This window comes from Columba livia, chromosome 2, assembly GCF_036013475.1.
Source record: "Columba livia isolate bColLiv1 breed racing homer chromosome 2, bColLiv1.pat.W.v2, whole genome shotgun sequence".
Classification (NCBI taxonomy): domain Eukaryota; kingdom Metazoa; phylum Chordata; class Aves; order Columbiformes; family Columbidae; genus Columba; species Columba livia.
The window spans coordinates 111319395-111339858 of record NC_088603.1 but is presented as its reverse complement, the minus strand read 5'-3'; the positions used below and the strand labels follow the sequence as shown (position 1 = coordinate 111339858).

Below are 20464 nucleotides of genomic sequence, written 5' to 3'. Positions count from 1 at the left end.
TCTGAAATTTACATACATATGAATTGACGTGACTATGTGAGATAATTTATGATCTGGTTTGGTTTAAGGTTAATATTTAAAATATTCTTTTCATTAGAACTTTAATGTGAAGGTTACTCTTCCTGGTTTGAAAGAAGACACACAAAACTTTAAAATAAGACTGCAGCCTGGTAAGTAACCTTAAAATACTTAGTGAATACCTTTGAACTTTATACTGACACTATTAATGAAATGCTGCTTCTCCCAAGAAGGTAAAATATTTAGTGAGGCAAAAAAAGGATATTCTGACTCATCCAAGTGATGTCTGAAACTAAATAAAGCTAAGGGCACGTCATTCTTGGCAGGAATAACATCAAACTTGCAGTCCGATCTTGTCTCTTATTCTAGCAGCTGGAATTTGTCTACTTTCTTGAGACTGATTTTTCACTTATTTTTTTCTTAATTATTTTAAATCTTTTTCTAACCCAGTACCATTGAATGAATTAATTTCTTGTCAGTTTTCTTCAGCATTAAGCTCCTTAAACTATGCTAATCTTCTCTGTCCTGTTCTCCCTGTAGAAAGTGTTCTGTGAATGAATAACCGCTCATTCAGTTTCTTACTTCAGCAAAGGGAGGATGCTTTGACAGTTGGGATTGTGTCTGAAGTTTTCAGTGTTATATGTTGACTTTATCATGATGCAAGAGAGGAATACAGAAGTCTGAAAGTCCACTGCCCTTACCAGAATTTTATGTTTTGTGAATGTCTTGATACTGAGGATTCCCTTCTATGATAGCTGTTATCATCCCTTGCTACTTGGGTTTTTCTGGATTTGGGAGATAAGGCATAGTTTGAAGGCTGATTTTTGGCCTCCCAAATTACCAAACTTTTGGCTTTCCCATTTAATTTTGCAGAGAAATTGTGTACTTAAAGGTTTTTTAGACCATCAGTGCACAGTTTATTCCATTATTCTTTATCTTTTGAGGAGTTAAAGCTTCATGTAGAAAATGGAGTGGGACAATCTGACTTGAGATAGATTGTATTGTGTGTTGCTCAGTCATTTACCTTGGACTGAAGGCAACTTCATCCTTCATTAGAATCTTTTGCTTTTGGCAATGTAGAGATACTTCACTGCCTCTTTCTTCTCATTGGACTTATTCTCAGCTTTTAAAGCTGTTTTTTGAGGAAGGCATGAATAAAAGCTATTTCAGTCTTTCCTGTTCTTCAACCAGTGAGTTTGAAATGGAAGTTTTCATGAATGATGCATAAAGGATGTTTCTGAAGAATGGCCTTCTTTGTTCCTTCAGAACTTGTTTTTAAATAGTAATCTATTATTTCCTTTTTTTTTTTTTTAACTGATAAAATAATTATATGTTCAAGGAGACAGACTTACTTGAATAGCTTCACTCTACTATTCAAGTAATGCCAACAAAATTTTCTTTTCCTCGTCTGCAAGTTGTAGCTGTGGTGGAAAGTACTGCACATCATGATTGATCAGATATCTCAACATTAACATCTTTGGTTTTAACATGTCAAGAGAAAGCTCCAAGTTTCTGTTGATGAATGTGAATCCATATAGTATGTAAATAGCACTGTATCATGTGTTTACACCTCTTATGTGCTGAAGTTCATCATGTTTGTCTAACTGTTCTTTATTGAATTCATTCCAAAGATTGGCAGCTGGCGTGTATCGAAGGACAGGAAGTGTCTAGAACTTCTTGGCATAAACCAGTACACTTGAATTGGTCTAAATGGTTTGTTACTACAAGTATCTTGGTAGTTTGCTATGAAAACTTTTTGAGATAGCAAAAACTGAAATTCCGTGTCTCGCGAGTTATCTGAAGTATAACCACTCTTCTGCAATTGTGCATTTTTACAGGGCCTCCTCGTCAATTGAAAGTGAAACCAGATTCTGAAGTTCTAAAGATTGAAAATGGTACAGCTTTCCCCTTTCAGGTTGAGGTTCTGGATGAATCAGGAAATATAACAGCACAGCCAAAGTTGATAGTCCATTGTAAGGTAAACTGCATTTCATTATGTGTCATAAGGATTTTGATAGTTGCTTTTCAAAGGGCTGGGAAAAGAGCCTATTTTGACATCTACATCTACATAGAATGTATTATCTTTAATAACACTTTGAAGTTTCTGTAGCTTTGTAGCGATAACTGTGACTCCCTTGCCTCATCTGTTACGAGTCATTCAGTAAGTTTCAGAATCAGAGAAGCCTGGCCCTAGAAATGAAAGAGAAAGTTATGTGAGGATATATAGCTAAAATTTTAAGATACTTTAGGTCATGTCTTCCATATACAGTGCTAAAATTTGTTCAGGAAAAACTTAATACACCTTACTTTTGAATTTTTTTTTTTTTTTTAAGATGGAAATTCAAGTCTAGTGCCTAAAAATAATATAAGACTGTCATTGTGAGAACTTACATAAGTTCAGAAGGGAAAGCAGATGTTACTGTGACTTTTAAAAATAAAAGACTTTTGCCCTTCTGGACCTAGGGGTTTTTTAACTCTAGGAAGTGACTTTTCCAGTTCTAGTGAGATCAGTCTTCTAGCAAGAACAGGTAAACAAATAAAAATGCTTTTCCCACTGCAAAATAGTCTGCATTCTGTTTACCCTTTATATGCATCCATTCCTTTCCTTTAGATTGGGTCTACAGTGGTATGATGACATGTTGAACTTGATATTTGAATTCTATTTAATGTGTGATTTTTAGAAGATTAATGAAAAGGTGGTGTATTTAACAACTGAATTGAATTTATTGCCATAATGGCAAAAGAGACCAGTGTTAATACAAAACAGTTAAATAGATAGTAAATTGTACCTCTGTAACTTTCTCCTACAGATCTCTTATTACCTGTGGAAAAATACAGGTGTTGATCTTGCAGGCTTCTGGCAAACCAAAATCTATAAAATGTATCTGTAAATAATTCTATATATATTTGGACTTTTACAAATAATCTTTTCTGGAATAATCCTGGTAGTTCTGTAAAAGGAACCTGAAGTTTAATTTTAACATTTCAAATAGTTCATAGGTGCTTCAAACCTTCCTGTGTATTCTGTGGACTGCAGTAATGCAGGAACGAATATTTTAACTGGTCCAGTTTTACATGTGCAGAATATCAAGAAAGACCAGATGCTGAAAGCAAAGATTGAAATACCTGTAAGTATTGATTGGGATGTTTGGATGAACAAAAGATTTTAAGCAGTTTATTGTACTGTCTTGCTAGTGTACTGAAGACTTTTATGAATGAAATTAACCCCGAAAAGTTACTAGTTTAGTTACCATAAGCCTGATAATCAGGTAGTTGCCCATTTTCCTCTCTGAGGAATCATCAAAAGGCTTTTTCTTTCTTTTTTTTTCTTCAATTCTTAGTCTTTTTTTCTGAAATCCTGAAGCATTTCAGAAATGTGCATTATTCCTGGGATAAAATTTTCTTCCTCATGTCCGGCCTGAATCTCCTCTCTTTGAGTTTAAAACTATTACCCCTTGTCCTGTCGTAACAGGTCCTGCTAAAAAGTCTGTCCCCATCTAAGTTCTGAAAGGCTGCAGTAAGGTCTCCCTGCAGCCTGATATTCTCCAGGCTGAACAACCCAACGCTCTCAGCCTGTCCTCACAGCAGAGGTGTTCCAGCCCTCTCATCATTTCTGTGGCCTCCTCTGGCCCCTCTCCAACAGCTCCATGTCTTTCCTGTACTGAGGGCCCCAGAGCTGGACACAGAACTCAAGGTGGGGTCTCACCAGAGCAGAGCAGAGGGGCAGAATCACCTCCCTCGTCCTGCTGGCTACACAGCTTCTGATGCTGCCCAATATACGATTGACCTTTTGGGCTGCAAGCACATGTTGCCGGCTCGTCCAATCTTAAATCCACCAGTACCCCCAAGTCCTTCTCCGCAGGGCTGCTCTCAATCCCCTCATCCCCCAGCCTGTATTGATACTGGGGGTTGCCCCAACCCAGGTGCAGGACCTTGCAGCTGGCCTTGTTGAACCTCATGAGGTTCACACAGGCCCACTTCTCGAGCTTGTCCAGGTCCCTTTGGATGGCATCAGTCCCTCAGGTGTGCCAACCACACCACTCAGCTTGGTGTCATCTGCAAACTTGCGGAGGATGCACTCAGTTCCATTGTCTGTGTCATTGATGAAGACATTAAACAGTACTGGTCCCAGTACAGACCCTTGAGTGACACTGCTTGCCACCAGTGGCCATCCAGACATCGTGCCATTGATCATTACCCTCTGGGTGTGACCATCCAGCCAGTCCCTCATCCACCGAACAGTCCACCCATCAAATCCTTTTCTCTCCAATTTAAAAGGATGTTGTGTGGGACTGTGTCAAAGGCTTTACTGAAGTCCAGATAGATGAAATCTATAGCCTCTCCTGAAAGCCACTAGTTTGGTCATGCAGGATTTGGCTTGGGTGAAGCTGTGCTCATCGAAGAAGGGTGTATTTTTTTCAAATGTTAAAAATCAATAGGTTTTTGTAGCATTTCAGGCTTAAAGCTCTTGAAGTTTGAATTTCTTATATGCTGTTAACATCCCAGTTCTCTGGTACTCAGGAGAGCCATGCTGCTGGAGAAAAAAAGACCTTTGTGGTGCTTTACTCTAAAAAATGTGTAAACAAATAACAATATGGCAAGATAACCTATAGGAAAGGATACTTATGATTACTCTTAAGAAGTATTTTGTAAATTGTGTAACACACTACCTTTGGAATAGAAAATTCTAGTATCTGTGAAAAGTTGTAAGTATTCTGGTGTATCCTTTTGATTTGCTTTTGGAAGTTAAGCTGATTTCATGCTTGGACACCTGGTCACACCTGGTAATCCAGAGTAGTGCCATAGCCTGTTACAGAGTGATATTTATACATATATGTATATTTTGTATCTTAATTATATATATATTTTCTTTTTCCCCTATATAGAGTTGTAAAGATGTGCCACCAGTGGAAAAGATCATTAAACTTCTTCCTAGCAGTCGTGTTGCAAGGCTACAGGTCTTAAGTATGGATGGACAAAAAGCTATTCAAATTAAACATCAGGATGAAATTAATTGGGTTGCTGGCGGTGTCATGCACCACCTTATATTTCAGATGTATGATGAAGGAGAAAGGGAGATACACATAACTCCCACCATGGCAGAAAAGATCAAGGCAAGTATTTTTGAGTAAACAACAGCATAATATGGGGGAGAGATAGAATGCTCATTCTCTAAAATCCATACACATCCAACTATGAAATCATATTCCTCAAGACTGAATTATTAAACATGGGAACTTCACTCTGCTTAATATTTTTTTAAAATCATTTTACTAAAATTATTTCCTTAATGAGAAAGTAATTTTGAAAAGAAATTAAATGTTAAAAAAATGCTTCAGGGTAGTGTTATGAAAAATAATTTCCAATGTATCTTCTAAACACAGTGAAGTAATTCTGCCATAGTTACGATTCTTCAGATCTGGAGTTTTCCCAGCATTTAGGAACCCTGAACAGGCATGTTCCTTCATGAAGATTTGCTTACTCATCTTATCCCTCTGTCTGTGTGCATATGTGGAGCCTAATACAAAGACAGAGCTTCACTGAGAATACGTGACACTAACAAAATATAAAATTAATGTATGTTTTGTTTTGTTTGGGTTTTTTTTTTTTTAGAGTAATATTCTGCATTTGGGAAGATACCGTTGATTACTGTTGGAAATTGCACAGGTTTTTCATTGGAAGCTTCTATTTCCTGCATCTTACTTCAGCATATTTAGAATTACCACAGATGTGTTATGTAGCCAGTCATTAATAATTCAACTTTTGATTAATTTAAGAAATTTTATTTTCAGGTTAACTGGACACCTAAAATTAACAGAGAACAGTTGATTCAGGGATTATTACCTGATGTAAAAGTACCAACATCAGTAAAAGATGTTCGTTACTGTCTCATTAGTTATCTTGATGACCATGTGTCTTTGGAGAGTGCATTCACAGTCAGGTTTGTTCACTTAAAATACTTTTTTATTATGTTATTGGCAAAGGATTGTAAATCTGTACTTGGGGGTAAAAAAATATTTCTACAGAAGCAGAAATAATGAAAATAGTTAGCAAATTAACAGGGGAATGTAGGTTTGGTTGGGTGGGTGAGGGCTTTTATAGAAATTGTTTGCAGATGAAGACATTACTTTTGTGAAATACTCCATAACAATCTATTTGTATCCAGGTCTGTAATCACTGGCCTAAGTATGCGTACACTGAAGAAGATTTTTGCTATCTTTGAAAACTTTTAGTAAACATCAGATTATAGAATAACAAGTTTTACTGAAGAGTCAGGTCACTGGTTACCAAAGAGAAATATCGCTATGGAGTTAATAACAGAGGTTATTACTTTGAAGGTAAAGATAGTATTTATCTAGCCAAATGCTGGACAGCTGCATCCAGTATCTCAGTCAAAAGTGACAAGCTGTAAACTGAACTTTAAAGTTGCCTTACTCTTAGTGGGTCTAGGCAGTTAGGTCTACATATTACATTTTTATGAAGTTTAAGATGAATCTGATTCTAAATGGCTTTATGGGATTTCATGTGTTCTTAATAGGTTAAAATTAAGTAACTGGTTCACAGCACACTGATGCCATGGTAAATTTGTAGCAATTGAACATTTTACAGATCTGCAGTAGAAAAAATAGATTAGTCACTGAGTGTTAAGATTCTTTAAAATACTGAGAGCTTGATGTTTGTAAAAAGCTCTCTATGATGCAGCACTGTCAGACAGAAACATTTTCAGTATTTTTTCTTTTAGAAAGAGCAGAAAGGGAGACTGAATTGATACCTTTCTTTTTGAAGGAAGTAGAACAGTGGATTGATTTATTGAATGTTTTCCATATGCTTTTGCTTGTCATTGAAAAGTAGTCTCAGATCAGGGAACTTCTGTTTAGGGGTTATTCTATTGTAGTTGTTATAACAGTTATCTGGAGGTAATTCTAATGGGGTTTTTAAAGATCTCAGTATATTTTTTTAGCTTAGAACACACCAAAGGAGCAAAAAAAACTTTGTGTTGGATAACTCTTAAATAACTTAGATGTCAGATAACTCTTAAATGTTTGGAAGGCTAGGACATATGTTAACCTCCATCAAGTAAATGGAATGAAAGGCTGAGATTGTTCAAAAACACCCTAAGAAAGTGTTTTTAAGAGACTAGTGTTAGGCATAGTTAAGCTGATAACCTCTACTTTATCATAGCAAAAGAAGAAATGGAAACCTGATATTATTTTTTATAGTTGTTCATCTTCATAATTCTTGTAGTGTGCTCTGGTTTTGTTTTGCTCTTAAGGAAAAAACATATCGCAAACATATCACAAATGTTTTCAACTATGTTTGCTGTAATCAGGTCCTGAAGAAGTCAGCAAATATTTTCATAGCAAGGGAGACTGTAATAGTTTTGTATGCAAATATCAGGATTAATGTTGATATTATAATTGTTTTTACAGTAATAGATGTATTTTAATACATAGACAATTGTATGTTACTTTGGCTTAGAGGTATTGGGGATGGTTTTTTTTTCAAGATGTAAAATACTCCAAACTTGAATTCTGCTTTATCTGGCTAATGATCTGGTCTATGGTAAAATACTGGTAGGCAAGTTATTACAGATAAAGTAAAATCCCATAACATTGCTGTGGTTTGTTATGCAAGTAGTGTCTGATAAGCTCCCCCGATAGGACTGAGGTGAATGCTACTATGTAAGTTGCCTGCACAAGGCTCGATGCTGTAAATATGTGCAAGGATAAAATAAAAAAAAAATAATTCCAGTCACAAATTAGTGGTAACTCATGTGTGTTTTATCATGTATACTATTCTGTTATATGTGAATGCATTCATGAGTATAAGTCAATTTTCATGTGCTGACTTAGGCCACTTCCTGATGAACCCAGACACATTAAATGTAAATTAAATGGACCAAACACACTGCAGATGGGTGAAGAACTACAAGGTGAAATTGGTGAGTATTTGCATATTCTTCAGTTTCTTGTAAGATACATTTCTTTTTCTATGCAATTTCTTAGCTGGTTATGTATTCAGATTAACCAGGAATGAATTATCTTTAATTATTTTAATATAAAAAACAGATTTACATTCTTATTCATGCAAGGATGATCAGACTTTTTTAACTGCCATTTTACAGGTCTGGAGTTACTCTTTCATAAAATTTGCCTCTTAGTTTGTACATTGAGACATTCATCACACTGAGTTAAAATTATTCATAAATTTTTGTTTAATTTATGTGTTCTGAAATCCTACAGGCCATAACAGCACTCATACTATTTCAAAGACATAGACTTCAAAGTGAAACATTGTAAGATTAGTTTTAGCGTAAGAGGAAAGCATGTTAGGGATCAGTCTTCTCCTTCGATTTCTCTATGCCATTGCTACATGTCATAGTAAGCAATTAAAAATTCTTGCAGTATTTTAGGACATTAAAAGGTTGTGTGTGAGCAAAGAAAAGCACGTAGGACGAACTAACAGGAGGTTCCCTCTGAACGTCAGGAGATGCTTTTTCAGTGTGACGGTGACTGAGCACTGGCACAGGTTGCCCAGGGAGGTTGTAGAGTCTGCATCCTTGGAGATATTCAGATGCCCTCTGGACACAGTCGTGGGCAATCTGCTGCAGGTGGCCCTGCTTAGGTGGGGAGGTTGGACCAGATGACCTCCAGAGGTCCTTTCCAACCTCAGCCATTCTGTGATTCAGTGATACTCATGTAAATTTTCTCTATATTGTGTGTATGCTTTATACATTTATGTTCCATATGTTGTATAATGTTTCCTTAAAGCAGCTGCTGAGATAATTGTATTAAAAATAATTTTAATCATCATCATCTTTTTTAACAGAGGTAATGATTACAGATCAGTATGGAAATCAGGTTCAGACCATGACATCTGCGTGTCTAAATTCCCTAGGAGTTGCTGGGCCTGGACTTGATAAATCGAATTTGAAAATAACTTGGCAGGTATTTATAAGATGTCATATAGTTTTATTTCTCTGTGGCCTTTGTAGGGTAATTGTCTTAATTCTGTCACACAGAATTGAATCAAAACTCTGGAAAGCTAGTCAAGCACTAGCTGGTAAGCTGTGAGAAGATAGAGACTTAACGCATTAATATCATATGATCCTGTTCTAAGGAACACAGCAGCATCTGTTAAAAACCTTATCACTGCTGCAGCTATACAACATGAGGGCCAGTTCATTTGAGTCACGTTTGCTTTGTCTCTAGTCCGTTGTTCTTTATCTTCTAACTTTTTTTCGTCTTGTTTGTTTATGGTGGTACAGTTGATTTTATGACCTGTTGAAGAAACTTGTAGAATGGACTAATGATACTGTCTGCTATAGTTCAATTAAAAACGTGTTCTATACCTTTTAAAATATGTCGAATATAACTAAGTTGTATGTAACTCTTACACATTGAAAAACAGGTTCCTGAGAAATGCTTGAGTTTGAAATTGATCACTTCTTACACAACCAGTGCATTTAAATTTCACAAAAGTGAAAACTTGTAGTTTAATTTTTAATCCACTGTCTCACTGTAGAAGCAGCAAATAGTGTCTAATGGGCATAAATATTAAAATACCATATTGAAAAAAATGAATAAATTATACTTCATTTTATTTGTTCTTGATAAAATCTTCTTTTTATTTCTCAATAGGAAAGTACTCTAACAATGAGAGTAAAAGGTATTCGGTTTAAACCTTGTTCACTTGGAAGCAAACAATTGTGCCTCGCTTGGCGTGAATTTTCTGACTTTCTCAGATTAAATTTAACTGCAGGATCGCCTGCTAAATTGCAGTTTGTGGATTGGCCAGAGTTAGAAAAGGTAAGGTTAACAGTTTTGGTTTGGGAAAAAACATTGGAGTCACTAGTCAGCAGGTCTTTTATTACCAAAGCTTTATGGAGCACAGGATGCAATGCTGAAAACCCTGATTTCTTAGTATTCATATTTCTAAAAATTGTAGAATATGACAGCGCTAGAGACATATTTTTATTCTATACCGGACAACATAACACAAGCAAAGTTAGATGTATTTTAAATGAAACTGTAGAATTGAATAATTTTTCATAAAATAACTACATTAGTTATTTAAAAGTAAGCTTATTTTTGAGTTGTCTAACTCATGCGCGTGTTTACAACACCGTATTCCTTAATATCTCTTAAACTGTTTATTCTGTCACATTTGCCCTTCTACAGATGAGGTATTTTTTAACTGCAGGCTGGATCCTAACAGCTATCTTCCACTGCTATTTGCCAAAGATACAGTCCTTAATGGTAGTATCGCAGTATGTTTGGGATTGGGAGGGACCTCAGAAGACCATCTAGTCCAATCCCCCTGCCAGAGCAGGAACACCTAGATGAGGTCACACAGGAGCATGTCTCTCCTTTATCTCTTATTGGGTTTTTTGATGTTTAGGACCTAGAAAGGCAGTCACACATTTACTTACAAGTGTTTACAGACAGAAAGCATGGAAGAGAGTACAGTAATTACATAAAATAAAAAGGAGGGAGACTTTTGCTACCATCCATTCATTTGCTGGGTTTTTAAATTATTTCTCAATGTTTACTTTGTCTCTTCAAACAATAGTGCTGAAGTTGCAGCAGAAAACAGGATAGGAGAGTGGAAGCAGGTAAAAGGAATCTCTGAGTGGAGAACAGGCATAAAGATTTTTGGTGTTGGGAAAATGGAGAAGGAAGTTACTGAAGAAAAATGTGAAACAGAAGGTTCAGGGAGTGTCTAACTATTTTTATTCTCTAGAAGGCTGTTAAGTTATATCAGAAGTTAAAAGTTTTAGGCCATTCCAGTTCTGGACCCCTCACTTCAAGAAGGATGGGGAACTGCTGGAGATGGTTCAGCGCAGGGCAACAAAGATGATTAAGGGAGTGGAGCATCTCCCTCATGAGGAAAGGCTGAGGGAGCTGGGTCTCTTTAGCTTGGAGAACTGGAGACTGAGGGGTAACCTTGTTAATGTTTATAGATATATAAAGAGTGAGTGTCACGAGGATGGAGCCAGGCTCTTCTCGGTGACAGCCAATGGTAGGACAAGGGGTAATGGGTTCAAACTGGAACACAAGAGGTTCCACTTAAATTTGAGAAGAAACTTCTTCACAGTGAGAGTAACAGAGCACTGGAACAGGCTGCCCAGAGAGGTTGTGGAGTCTCCTTTGCTGGAGATATTCAAAACCCGCCTGGACATGTTCCTGTGCGACCTCATCTAGGCGTTCCTGCTCCAGCGGGGGGATTGGACTAGATGATCTTTTGAGGTCCCTTCCAATCCCTAACAGATTTGCTCCTCTGCAACAAGGAGACTGTTTCATAAGCCTCTTCAGAAGCATGTCCATCCTTTTAGTCACATCAACATGAGTAACACAGGCAATTCAGTTCAAGTAGTGCATTTCAGAATAACAAGAGAATGTAAATAGGAAAACTCTGGAAATACCTTCCTGGAGTTTTACAGCTCTGTCATGGTCTAGCTGTTATGGGAGACAAATAGCATGGAAAAAGCGGACTCTTTTGCTCTGCAGATTCTTGACCTGCCATGGATGTTTGATATACCTAGAGCAGAATAGTATAATGCAATTTTATCTCTTCCAGCCTGTTGCAGTGATTAATGGTAGAGAATTGCAGAAGCCCCTTATTGTTCAGGTGTGTGATCAGTGGGGAAATCCATCTCCTGAACCTAATGTCAAAATCAGCATTACAAAGAGTAACAACTTAAAGGTAAGCATAGGCCTTATTATGTGAACTTTATTTAACATGAATTTTTGTTGTCATATTGACATTATCTTCTTCATTTTCAATATTTTTTTTTGAAAAATGAATACAGTATTGTAAGGGCATAAAAAATAATTAATCTCATATAACAGTAGTGACAATGACTAATGTAAACAATTCCCAGGACAGATTGCTCAGCTCCATTCCATTATAACAATCATTATAACGAAATTCATATAGTACAGTGTGCAAGTGTAATTAGTATACACCCTGGATCTTCTTTTGAATTTTTTTCCAAATTCTGCCAGCATGCCACACTCCCTGTCCCCTTCTTTATCTGCAGTAATTTACTGAGTCATAATAATGATGATTATATGGTCCGAACCAGCAACCAAATCATTTTTATCTGGTTGTTCTTTGATTGTGTTTCCTGAATCACTTCTCATACATACAGACTTATCATCTGTATGTAAAGGTAGTCAGCAGGTTTTCTCCTTCCTTCATTATCCCTGTGAAAAGCAAAGAGGCTGCAAATTTAACCCAAATTCAAGTGGTTACTGTCTTTTCCATGAGGCAGGTATGAGTGCTAGGTGGTCTGTGCATTGGTCTGTATGAAAAAAGCAGTTTGACAGTGTACTCCATTCATTAAAATTTTTTGTTCTTGTTATTGGAACAATATGTCAAACTGTCAAATGTTCTTGTCCGTGCAGAGACTGTTGTACTGAATGTGTACATTATCAATACAGGGTATACAATTCATCCACCTCTGGACATGACATTTTTTCATGCAGTGCTTGTCCTATTCCCTTTTTATTGCTGCTTGCCATGCATTTATGTCCCTCTTCTCTCTGAACACACAGCAGCCAAGAACTCCCTTTTGCTTATCCCTCAAGAACTGTGCCACAGCCTCACCTTTCCACCATTTAACTATGCTACTATTACTTACTTTTACTGGATTTTTTTGGAAGAAATTTCATTATATCTTGAACATTTTTCTTCTGGCTCTTTTGAATCTCTTGTCATAGAAGCCTGCCTCATAGTTTGGCATTTTCTTTTGTTTGTTTCCCCGAAATAACTGCCTCTATGATGGCAACTGCAGCTCCTCAGGGCTTCTAGTTATGTTATTCTTGAGCGAACACACAACCTTGACAGTAACACTGTGTCGTTGTGCTGCCTGATCAAAGAAATGTGGTGATGGCATGCTGTGTCTTTTCAGAAATTATGCATTCCTCCAGCAGCATGACTTAGAAAGTCTGCATGCTTTCTATCAAAGTGGGATATGTCCAGGAGACAGTGTTTTGAAAGCCAAGGTGTATTATAGTTATAAGGTGTTTATTACTGCACTCTCCCACAGCTTAACACCTATATCGTTTCTAAGAATTACTTTCATACATAAGCAGAGCAACTAGCTGCATGTTTGCTGAATAGACATTGAATCAGTCTTCAGGAGTATCTTGAGAACCCCTTATATAACTGTCTTGCCTGGGCATTTCAAATAGGTTGTATGCATAGTCTCCCAAAGAAAATGAGAAGCTTCTGGGAACTGGCCTTCTCAGATAAGCTGTCTGTACAAATTTCGCATCCCATCCTCTAAGTTTCCTAAGCCTGATATTCTGCAGTACCAGCATGCATTTTGCATACTCTATTCTCTGTCTTACAGGTCCAAAACCACATTAGCGTGACTGAACAGAAACACACTGAACTATTGTGTGCAGCTCAGTAGTGGAAATGCACAAATCACTGGTTCTTGTAAAAATTAAAACTTTACATTCTGTGATGTACAGTAATTTCAAATACAGATTTATTTTGTTGAGTGGAGTATACTCTTCAAAAGAGTTCATGAAATGTCTGGCAATTTCCTTAGTATATCTTCATAATGCTGCCTTCCATTTAAACCATTAGGCATACAGTTTTTGTCATTGCTTTGCTATATTGACATGGTAGTATAAAATCACGCTCCCATAGCTGATCTGTTACGAATCAGCTTTCACTTTTTTTTGTTTTTTCTTTCCTTAAAGTAGTTTAATTCTTTTAACTTACTGACATGAGACTTGGGAAAGAAAATAATTTGGGAAGAAGTTTGCCCACTTCAGATATTCTAAAAACATTGGTTTTGTGTAAGTGGGCACTGAAATTTATGCTGAAATAGAAAATAGAAAGCAATTTAATGTCAAACACTATTCAGATAATGACAAACATTTACATCACGTTGCTGCATTTTATCATCAATGAAAAATTTTATTTCCCTTATTGGAGAGGAGTTAATTACAGAAGAATTCAGAATGTATCTTTGGCTTCCTTTGCTGTCCTCCAAACTTTAAAGCTACTATCTAAGGTTCTTGTGATACACGACAAGCTATCTCTTAGGTAAGGCTAAGGCAGCATGCACACAAATTTGCAGAAAAAATGGCTTCTGCTTACTTCAGGAGTGTATTTAAGATACACACCTGGTTCAATTAAAGAGACGTTCTTTATCTACTAGGCCAGAGTCTGTAGTTTCAAAAAGTTACAGTTGATGAGGAAAGTGAAGTGATAACATCTCTGCCATTTAATGTGTGAATGTATGGCCTAATAGTACTGCCAATTGTAACATTTCACTTTCGGTGCCAGGGAAATAAGTGCAGCAAATGCAGAGTGCACATTGAAAACACACCTTGAACACCTTGAGTTAAAAGGAAGTTGTTTTCTGACAGTGGGATTCAGCGACTGTTCCTTTAAGTCAATAGTAGAGTTTCCATTGACTTCAGAGAATTTAGAATCAGACCTAATTAATGTGCTAACAGGAGATGTATAAGGCATTTGTGTTATTATCCTAAAATAACACTGACAAGAAGTTATCATTATTAGCGTTTGATTAAATGCCCTTTCTTCCAGTATAGAGTTTCATTCTTGTTTGTCATTACATTTGAGACAGATGATTTAGTTGTTTTTTCTCCAGTTGTATCATTCTTTATTTTTTACTACCCGGGAATCTCTCTGCAGACTGGAGAAATGCTGTAAAAGGAAATAGTTTGTAGAAGGTTTTAGAATCTGCAAATATACTCAGATTAATATGTGCTATGGATGACATGTTAGTATCAGTAGCAATTAAAGAAATAAAATGAAGAAAATACTCAAATATGTTAATGAACAAAAATGTTGTGCTTCACTTAAGTGGTTGTCTTCAAGAACTGGCACAGAAAATTCTGAAATCTGTTAATATTGAATTCATAACAGTGTATCTTCCCTTAATTTAGAGTGCAAAAATAAAAACAAGCTATTGCTCAGATGGAAAGAGCATGCAGGCAAATGAGGTATAGATTTTATTCCAAGACTTGATACTACTTCTGTGTCACTGAAATAATAAAAAAAATTTTTTTTTGCAGATTGTTCCTTCAAACCATCAACACAAAACAGATGAAAATGGTAGGGCTAACCTTGGAGTTATTAGTATTCATGCACCTAGGTAAGTAGTCAAAACTATATTGAAAAAACCTGAATTCTGAACTGTCGCATGCTAGTTGTATTTAAGCTGCACGTTTCATAATGTACCTACCAAGAATGAATCTAGAGCTAAGGTTAAATATTTATTATTTATATGTTGGTGGAAAACCAGATAGTGAGCTTTGAGGAATTAACTGCTTAACTAGATCAAATTCAATAGCTGCTGCTTTTGATCTTCTGAGAAGCTGCTGATTCAGTTTTCTGAATCCTGTTTTTTTCTGGTCATGGTGAAACATAGCTTATAATTGTCAACCTGTACCTAGTGAAAGTAGTGTCATAAACCACTTAAAATATTTGAAATTACAGCCTTTGGGTGACCAGATCCAGACACTATGCTTTCAAAATAGGAACACATTTTAGTAGTGTTGAAAACCCACTTCCTCTTGGTGCTAGCCTTGTTTTAAAGAAGTAGATGAAGTGTCAAAATAATTTTAAATATATTTGTATTTTTTCTTTTTTGAAATAGAACTAATGAAGTCTCATTTCCTGCAGATGTGTGTCCTGTGGCTTCTGCTTTCATGTCAGTCACCCTGGCTACCTGTAGGCTCACATCTCATCTGACTTTTCTAATTAATTATTTCTATATCCTCTTCACATTTGCAGTTCTGCCACCTGCTCACTGTATCCGTGAGCTTTTCTTGCAAGACTAGGCTGGCGTTAAGTAGTTTAGAAGCTAGCAGTATGTGCTTGTGCTGAAAGTTCTGAAGTATTTCACAGCAATTAATACTTTTGCATTCATATCTGCAGGATTTGACCCATAATATTATTTTGCATTTGGAAGAAATTCTATTTTAAATTATATTGATGATGCTCAGTGAATCTAGAATGCCTGCATTAGAAACAGGTGTGCTCAGTGGTGACAACACACTATTTATAGCATAATCAAAACTGGCTGGGGAGTACAGCCTCTATGCGGTTCAATATCATATTGCCAGCTATGTTTGAAAACTTAAATTTCAAGTTTTTAATACTGAAAAAAAAAAAAGAAAAAAGAGTTATTCTATAGCAATAATAGCAATAAAGTCATTACATACTTGTAGTGCACTTGCCAGATGTGAGCTGTACACAGATTAACTCTTTGGAATCTGTCAAAGCAGAATGCTCCTCAGACAGCATTTTAATTAGCTGTACTTGCTTTTCCACCTTACTGTCTTTTGCAACTTACAGCTGTGGTTGCTGCTGTCTTACAGACAGGCAATGAAACATGATTAAGCTAATTAAATATTAAAGCAAAATTAAATAAGCTAATATCTTGAGAATATCTTAAATTTATTTTACTCGTCTAACTTTACATTAATGCTTTATACTTCTCTTTACTACTGATAACTTAGAGAATTTTTTTATCATGCTTTCATGTACATGATTCAGCCTTGAAGTCTATTGAAAATTCTATTTTCAGAAGAGATTTTATAACAGGTTTTATGATTTATGTATATTTCAGAGGAGAACACACTTTACAGCTTAAAGCCTTGTACAACAAGACTGCATTAGATTGTCCTATAATCACATTGAATGTCCTGCCTGATCCTGAGAAACCCATTTTCTTGAATGTTAAATATGACAAAGATGCTTCTTTTCCAGCAGGAAGTACCTTCCCTGGTAAGTATAAGGATTTTATTGGTGGAAACCAATCACTCACAAGCCTTGTAAACCTGTGAAGAACTATTTTCTGGTTCTCCTGGTGTATTTTTTTTTACTTGGTCTGTTTTGTCTCAGTTTGTAACAGGCATATCTCAGGTGCTTCTGTAACATTTAGAGAGATATATGTACATCATCTTTGGAAAGCCTCTTAATAATTTTCTCCAAATTGTTTGCTTTATCTGTATATAAATGGTAAAATTACAGAATCTCTTCTCTGTATTCAGTGAAGTACCATATTTCTGATTTTTATCTTCATGAGCTAGTTCATACATTTTTCCCTCCCCCTTTTTTTTTTTTTTTTTTGTGGAATAGTAATAAAGAAGGTACCTATAAAACTATAGGCTGACTGTGAGCCAAGAGGAACCAAAAAGTGATTAGAAGCATGCAAGGGACAGTACACAATATTCTTCTCTCTTCCTGTATTTTCTCACAAAACGATGATCTTTACTTTATAATTAAGACTGAGTCATAAAAGAAGAAAATCCATCTCATGATTTATATCCCAGTAGTATTCACAATAAAGAAAACATAAAGAAAATAAAATTATGACAATGAGGAAATATCTCTTGCTAAAAGGAAAATAGAATTTGAAACCCTACTTTTTCCTATAAGGAAACTTTTGCATGAATAAGAGACCTATACTAACTCAGTTAATTCAGGACATAAAAGTCTTCTTTATGATAAACGTGGGAGATATGGTTCTTGCATTTGCCAGTGAAGAATCCAAATTTAGTAGCCCTTCTTCCAGAAAATTTTCCTCTTTAATTTGCAATAGTGCAATTTGCACTATGAAACCATTATACAAAGGTTTTTTTCAGAAAGCCTAAGTCCTGTCTAAATACATTAGGGAGAAACCAAGTGGATTCTGTCCATTTAAATGTAATAGCATATTAAGACTAGGAAGAAGATACTTAGTAACAATTTATTGAAATAAAAAACAAATCAAAGCAAACATTTGAGACTTGGGAAACCTGCTGTATTTTGTTAGTGGTACCTGTGAAGGAGAGTAATTTCCAAACTATTTTTTTTGCCCCTTTGATCCCATCTTTGGTTTAAAAAAAAAAAAAAAAATTAAAAGCCACATTTGAATCTTTAGTAGTTGACTTCTAGATCTATCTGATGAAGTAAATACTAACAATTTTCCTGTATTGAATGTTATTCACTTAAGAATTATAAATTAAATTAGGCATTGAATTGCTACATTACTGACTCTGATATGCTAATGCTATTTAATTTGCCCTTTATTTGAAAGGACTAAATAAAGGTGACAAATCTGATACATTTTTCAAAAAGTTTCAGGAGAGATCAGGGAAACTTTTAATCAGAAGATATGTTTTCAGCTCTGGGCATTTGTTAGAAGGAATATAAATAATATAAGCCAGCGTATGGATAAATGTAGAAATGGGAGCAATCTGGGTACTACATGGCTTTTGTACAGGAAGGTAGTGCCTTGCAAATATGTTTGAAGGACTTGACAACTATGTGAATGTGAGTGGACCTGCTGATATAGGGTACTTGGTATCTTAGACAGCTTTTGGCAAGTTCCTTAAGTAAGCTCTTACAAGACACTGTCCTTCCTATGCTTCAGTCTTTTCCTTGCCTTTAGGTGGACTTAGTACCAAAAATGTTGTCTACCTAAGGAGTGTTTTTAGTTTCACAGTGTGATTTCAGTGCAAGCATCTGAATTTTGCCCACCTATTCTCTGTACTACTATGTGAATACTTGTAGATTCACAAGTGATAAACTTCTCTCAAAGTTGACCAAAAAATCAGAAAATCTGCTTCATAAAAATCCATTTGTTGTATCCCAAGCCTGTAGGAAATACCTGCAGCTTCTGTTTAAAAATTAGGATGATAAAGATTTATTTATAGTATTAGGAGTTAGAAAGCAGAATACCTCTCAGAAGTGTGAGTTCTGGGGGGGCTTGTTTCTTGACCAAAGAAGGTTCATATTCAAAGATAATAATTATACTGTCATAACCTGGTGAGCCATCGTTTTTATGGAATGAGGTTTTTGTTCTTTAAAATACTCCATATAGTGTTAAGAACTTGACTAAATTCACAGTTAGTTTAGTTTTGCATAGAGGAAGCATACTACAGAATTATAGACTCACAAAGTGGTTTGGGTTAGAAGGGACTTGTAAAGATCGTCTCATTCCAACCTCCATGCCTTTTTCAAATGTAGTGTGTAGTATAAATCAACCAGATTTTGAGAGAGAAAGAGAATTAAACAGCTTCTTCAGGAGATAACGTATATATGACATTCAATTTTGATATAAATTAGACATTAAATTCCTTAGTAACTGCCTCCTATTTAATTAACATCCTAATTATTGGATTTACTGGTGAACTTGGGTACATCTGAGGACCAGCACTGAACTCTTGGAGGAAGTCCTGCCTGAATTTTTCATACACATCAAACCACAGTCCTTCCTTAAAGAGCAAAATTCTCCATGAGAAGTGTAGCTTCAATTATATGCTTGAAATCCACTTGTAGCCATAGGGTCAAAGTGCTTAGTTCACATTTTCAACTAGAAGAAGGGTAGTTTTTTTCTAGTTTGGCTTCCATTTCCTTCAGGCCACTAAACTTTCTGTGGAATAGCTAGGAAAAGCTATTTTTTTCAGATCAAGATATGAAATGGCAAGTATTTTGACTACAAAACCAGTCAACGGCAAATGGAGGAGTGAGACATGTACGTATATCCAACTTCCACCAGACTAAAGTATGTGATATTAATCTGTAAGAACTAGAGAAACTCAGTTTCGGATTCATAGCACAAGTCCTTCTTTTTATTGCAGTGTGGCTAATAGATGGGGAATAGGGTAGGGGTGTTGGTGCAGTTCCTTTCCGACTACTGCGCCTTTCTATCCAGTAGTTCAATGGCTAAAGCACTTGTGGAGGAAGAGTTTAGTCTTCTTAATTGTCAATAAAAATAACCTTGAAAAACTGTTGTCTTTCATTCTACAGATTTTGTGGTTAGTGTTCTTTCTGAAGATGACAACATTATTAAAAATATTAATCCAGCAAGGATTTCTATGAAAATGTGGGAAGCACAGAGCAGCGAAACTAGGACAGTGATTGATGTAAGTCTGGCATAGGACAAACATTTGTAGTAGAAACTTGCCTTCATTTAACTTGGATCGACGTTCTGTTCTAGATTTTAAATAACGAGTATTATATATCAGTCATATTTGTTAATTGATATCTGTCCTGTTACAAATTGTCAAACTGTTCAAATGTCAAGACTACATTAAGGACAAAATTGCTACTTCTGTGCAGAAGCTAACTAATAGCACAGAGACTATTTAAAGTTGCCACGCTAAATATTGCAAATACAAGACTCCAAGCACCTAAAGTATAGGTGATCTCATTGAAATACTGTACACTATCAGTACTGTAAATCATTGAGACTTGATAGCATATTAAAGTAAAATACTTTAACTTTCAGTATACTGCATTACATTTTTTGCATCTTTTCAGGCTACAACATTTAGCTGTAGTAAAGTGAAGGATGACAAGGAAGATGGCTTCTTCTACTTCAGGTATAGCATAATTTATTTTATAGTTACTGGTGCAACTTACTGTATGAAATACATAGTTCAAAATAGAAACAAGAGGTTTA

General features: G+C 35.8%; 1 protein-coding gene across 2 annotated transcripts in view; it reads left to right on the top strand.

The window, feature by feature from the left end:
• SMCHD1 (structural maintenance of chromosomes flexible hinge domain containing 1) overlaps positions 1 to 20464 on the top strand; it is an 82547-nt gene that overhangs the window by 40826 nt on the left and 21257 nt on the right. For both annotated transcript variants that reach the window (XM_065053255.1, XM_065053254.1), the window contains exons 22-34: positions 98 to 170; positions 1857 to 1996; positions 3012 to 3146; positions 4905 to 5132; positions 5811 to 5959; positions 7872 to 7960; positions 8848 to 8966; positions 9660 to 9827; positions 11599 to 11724; positions 15084 to 15163; positions 16643 to 16800; positions 19810 to 19925; positions 20323 to 20384. In XM_065053255.1, coding sequence (XP_064909327.1) covers positions 98 to 170; positions 1857 to 1996; positions 3012 to 3146; positions 4905 to 5132; positions 5811 to 5959; positions 7872 to 7960; positions 8848 to 8966; positions 9660 to 9827; positions 11599 to 11724; positions 15084 to 15163; positions 16643 to 16800; positions 19810 to 19925; positions 20323 to 20384 — 1643 coding nt within the window. The remainder of the gene's footprint in view (positions 1 to 97; positions 171 to 1856; positions 1997 to 3011; positions 3147 to 4904; positions 5133 to 5810; positions 5960 to 7871; positions 7961 to 8847; positions 8967 to 9659; positions 9828 to 11598; positions 11725 to 15083; positions 15164 to 16642; positions 16801 to 19809; positions 19926 to 20322; positions 20385 to 20464) is intronic.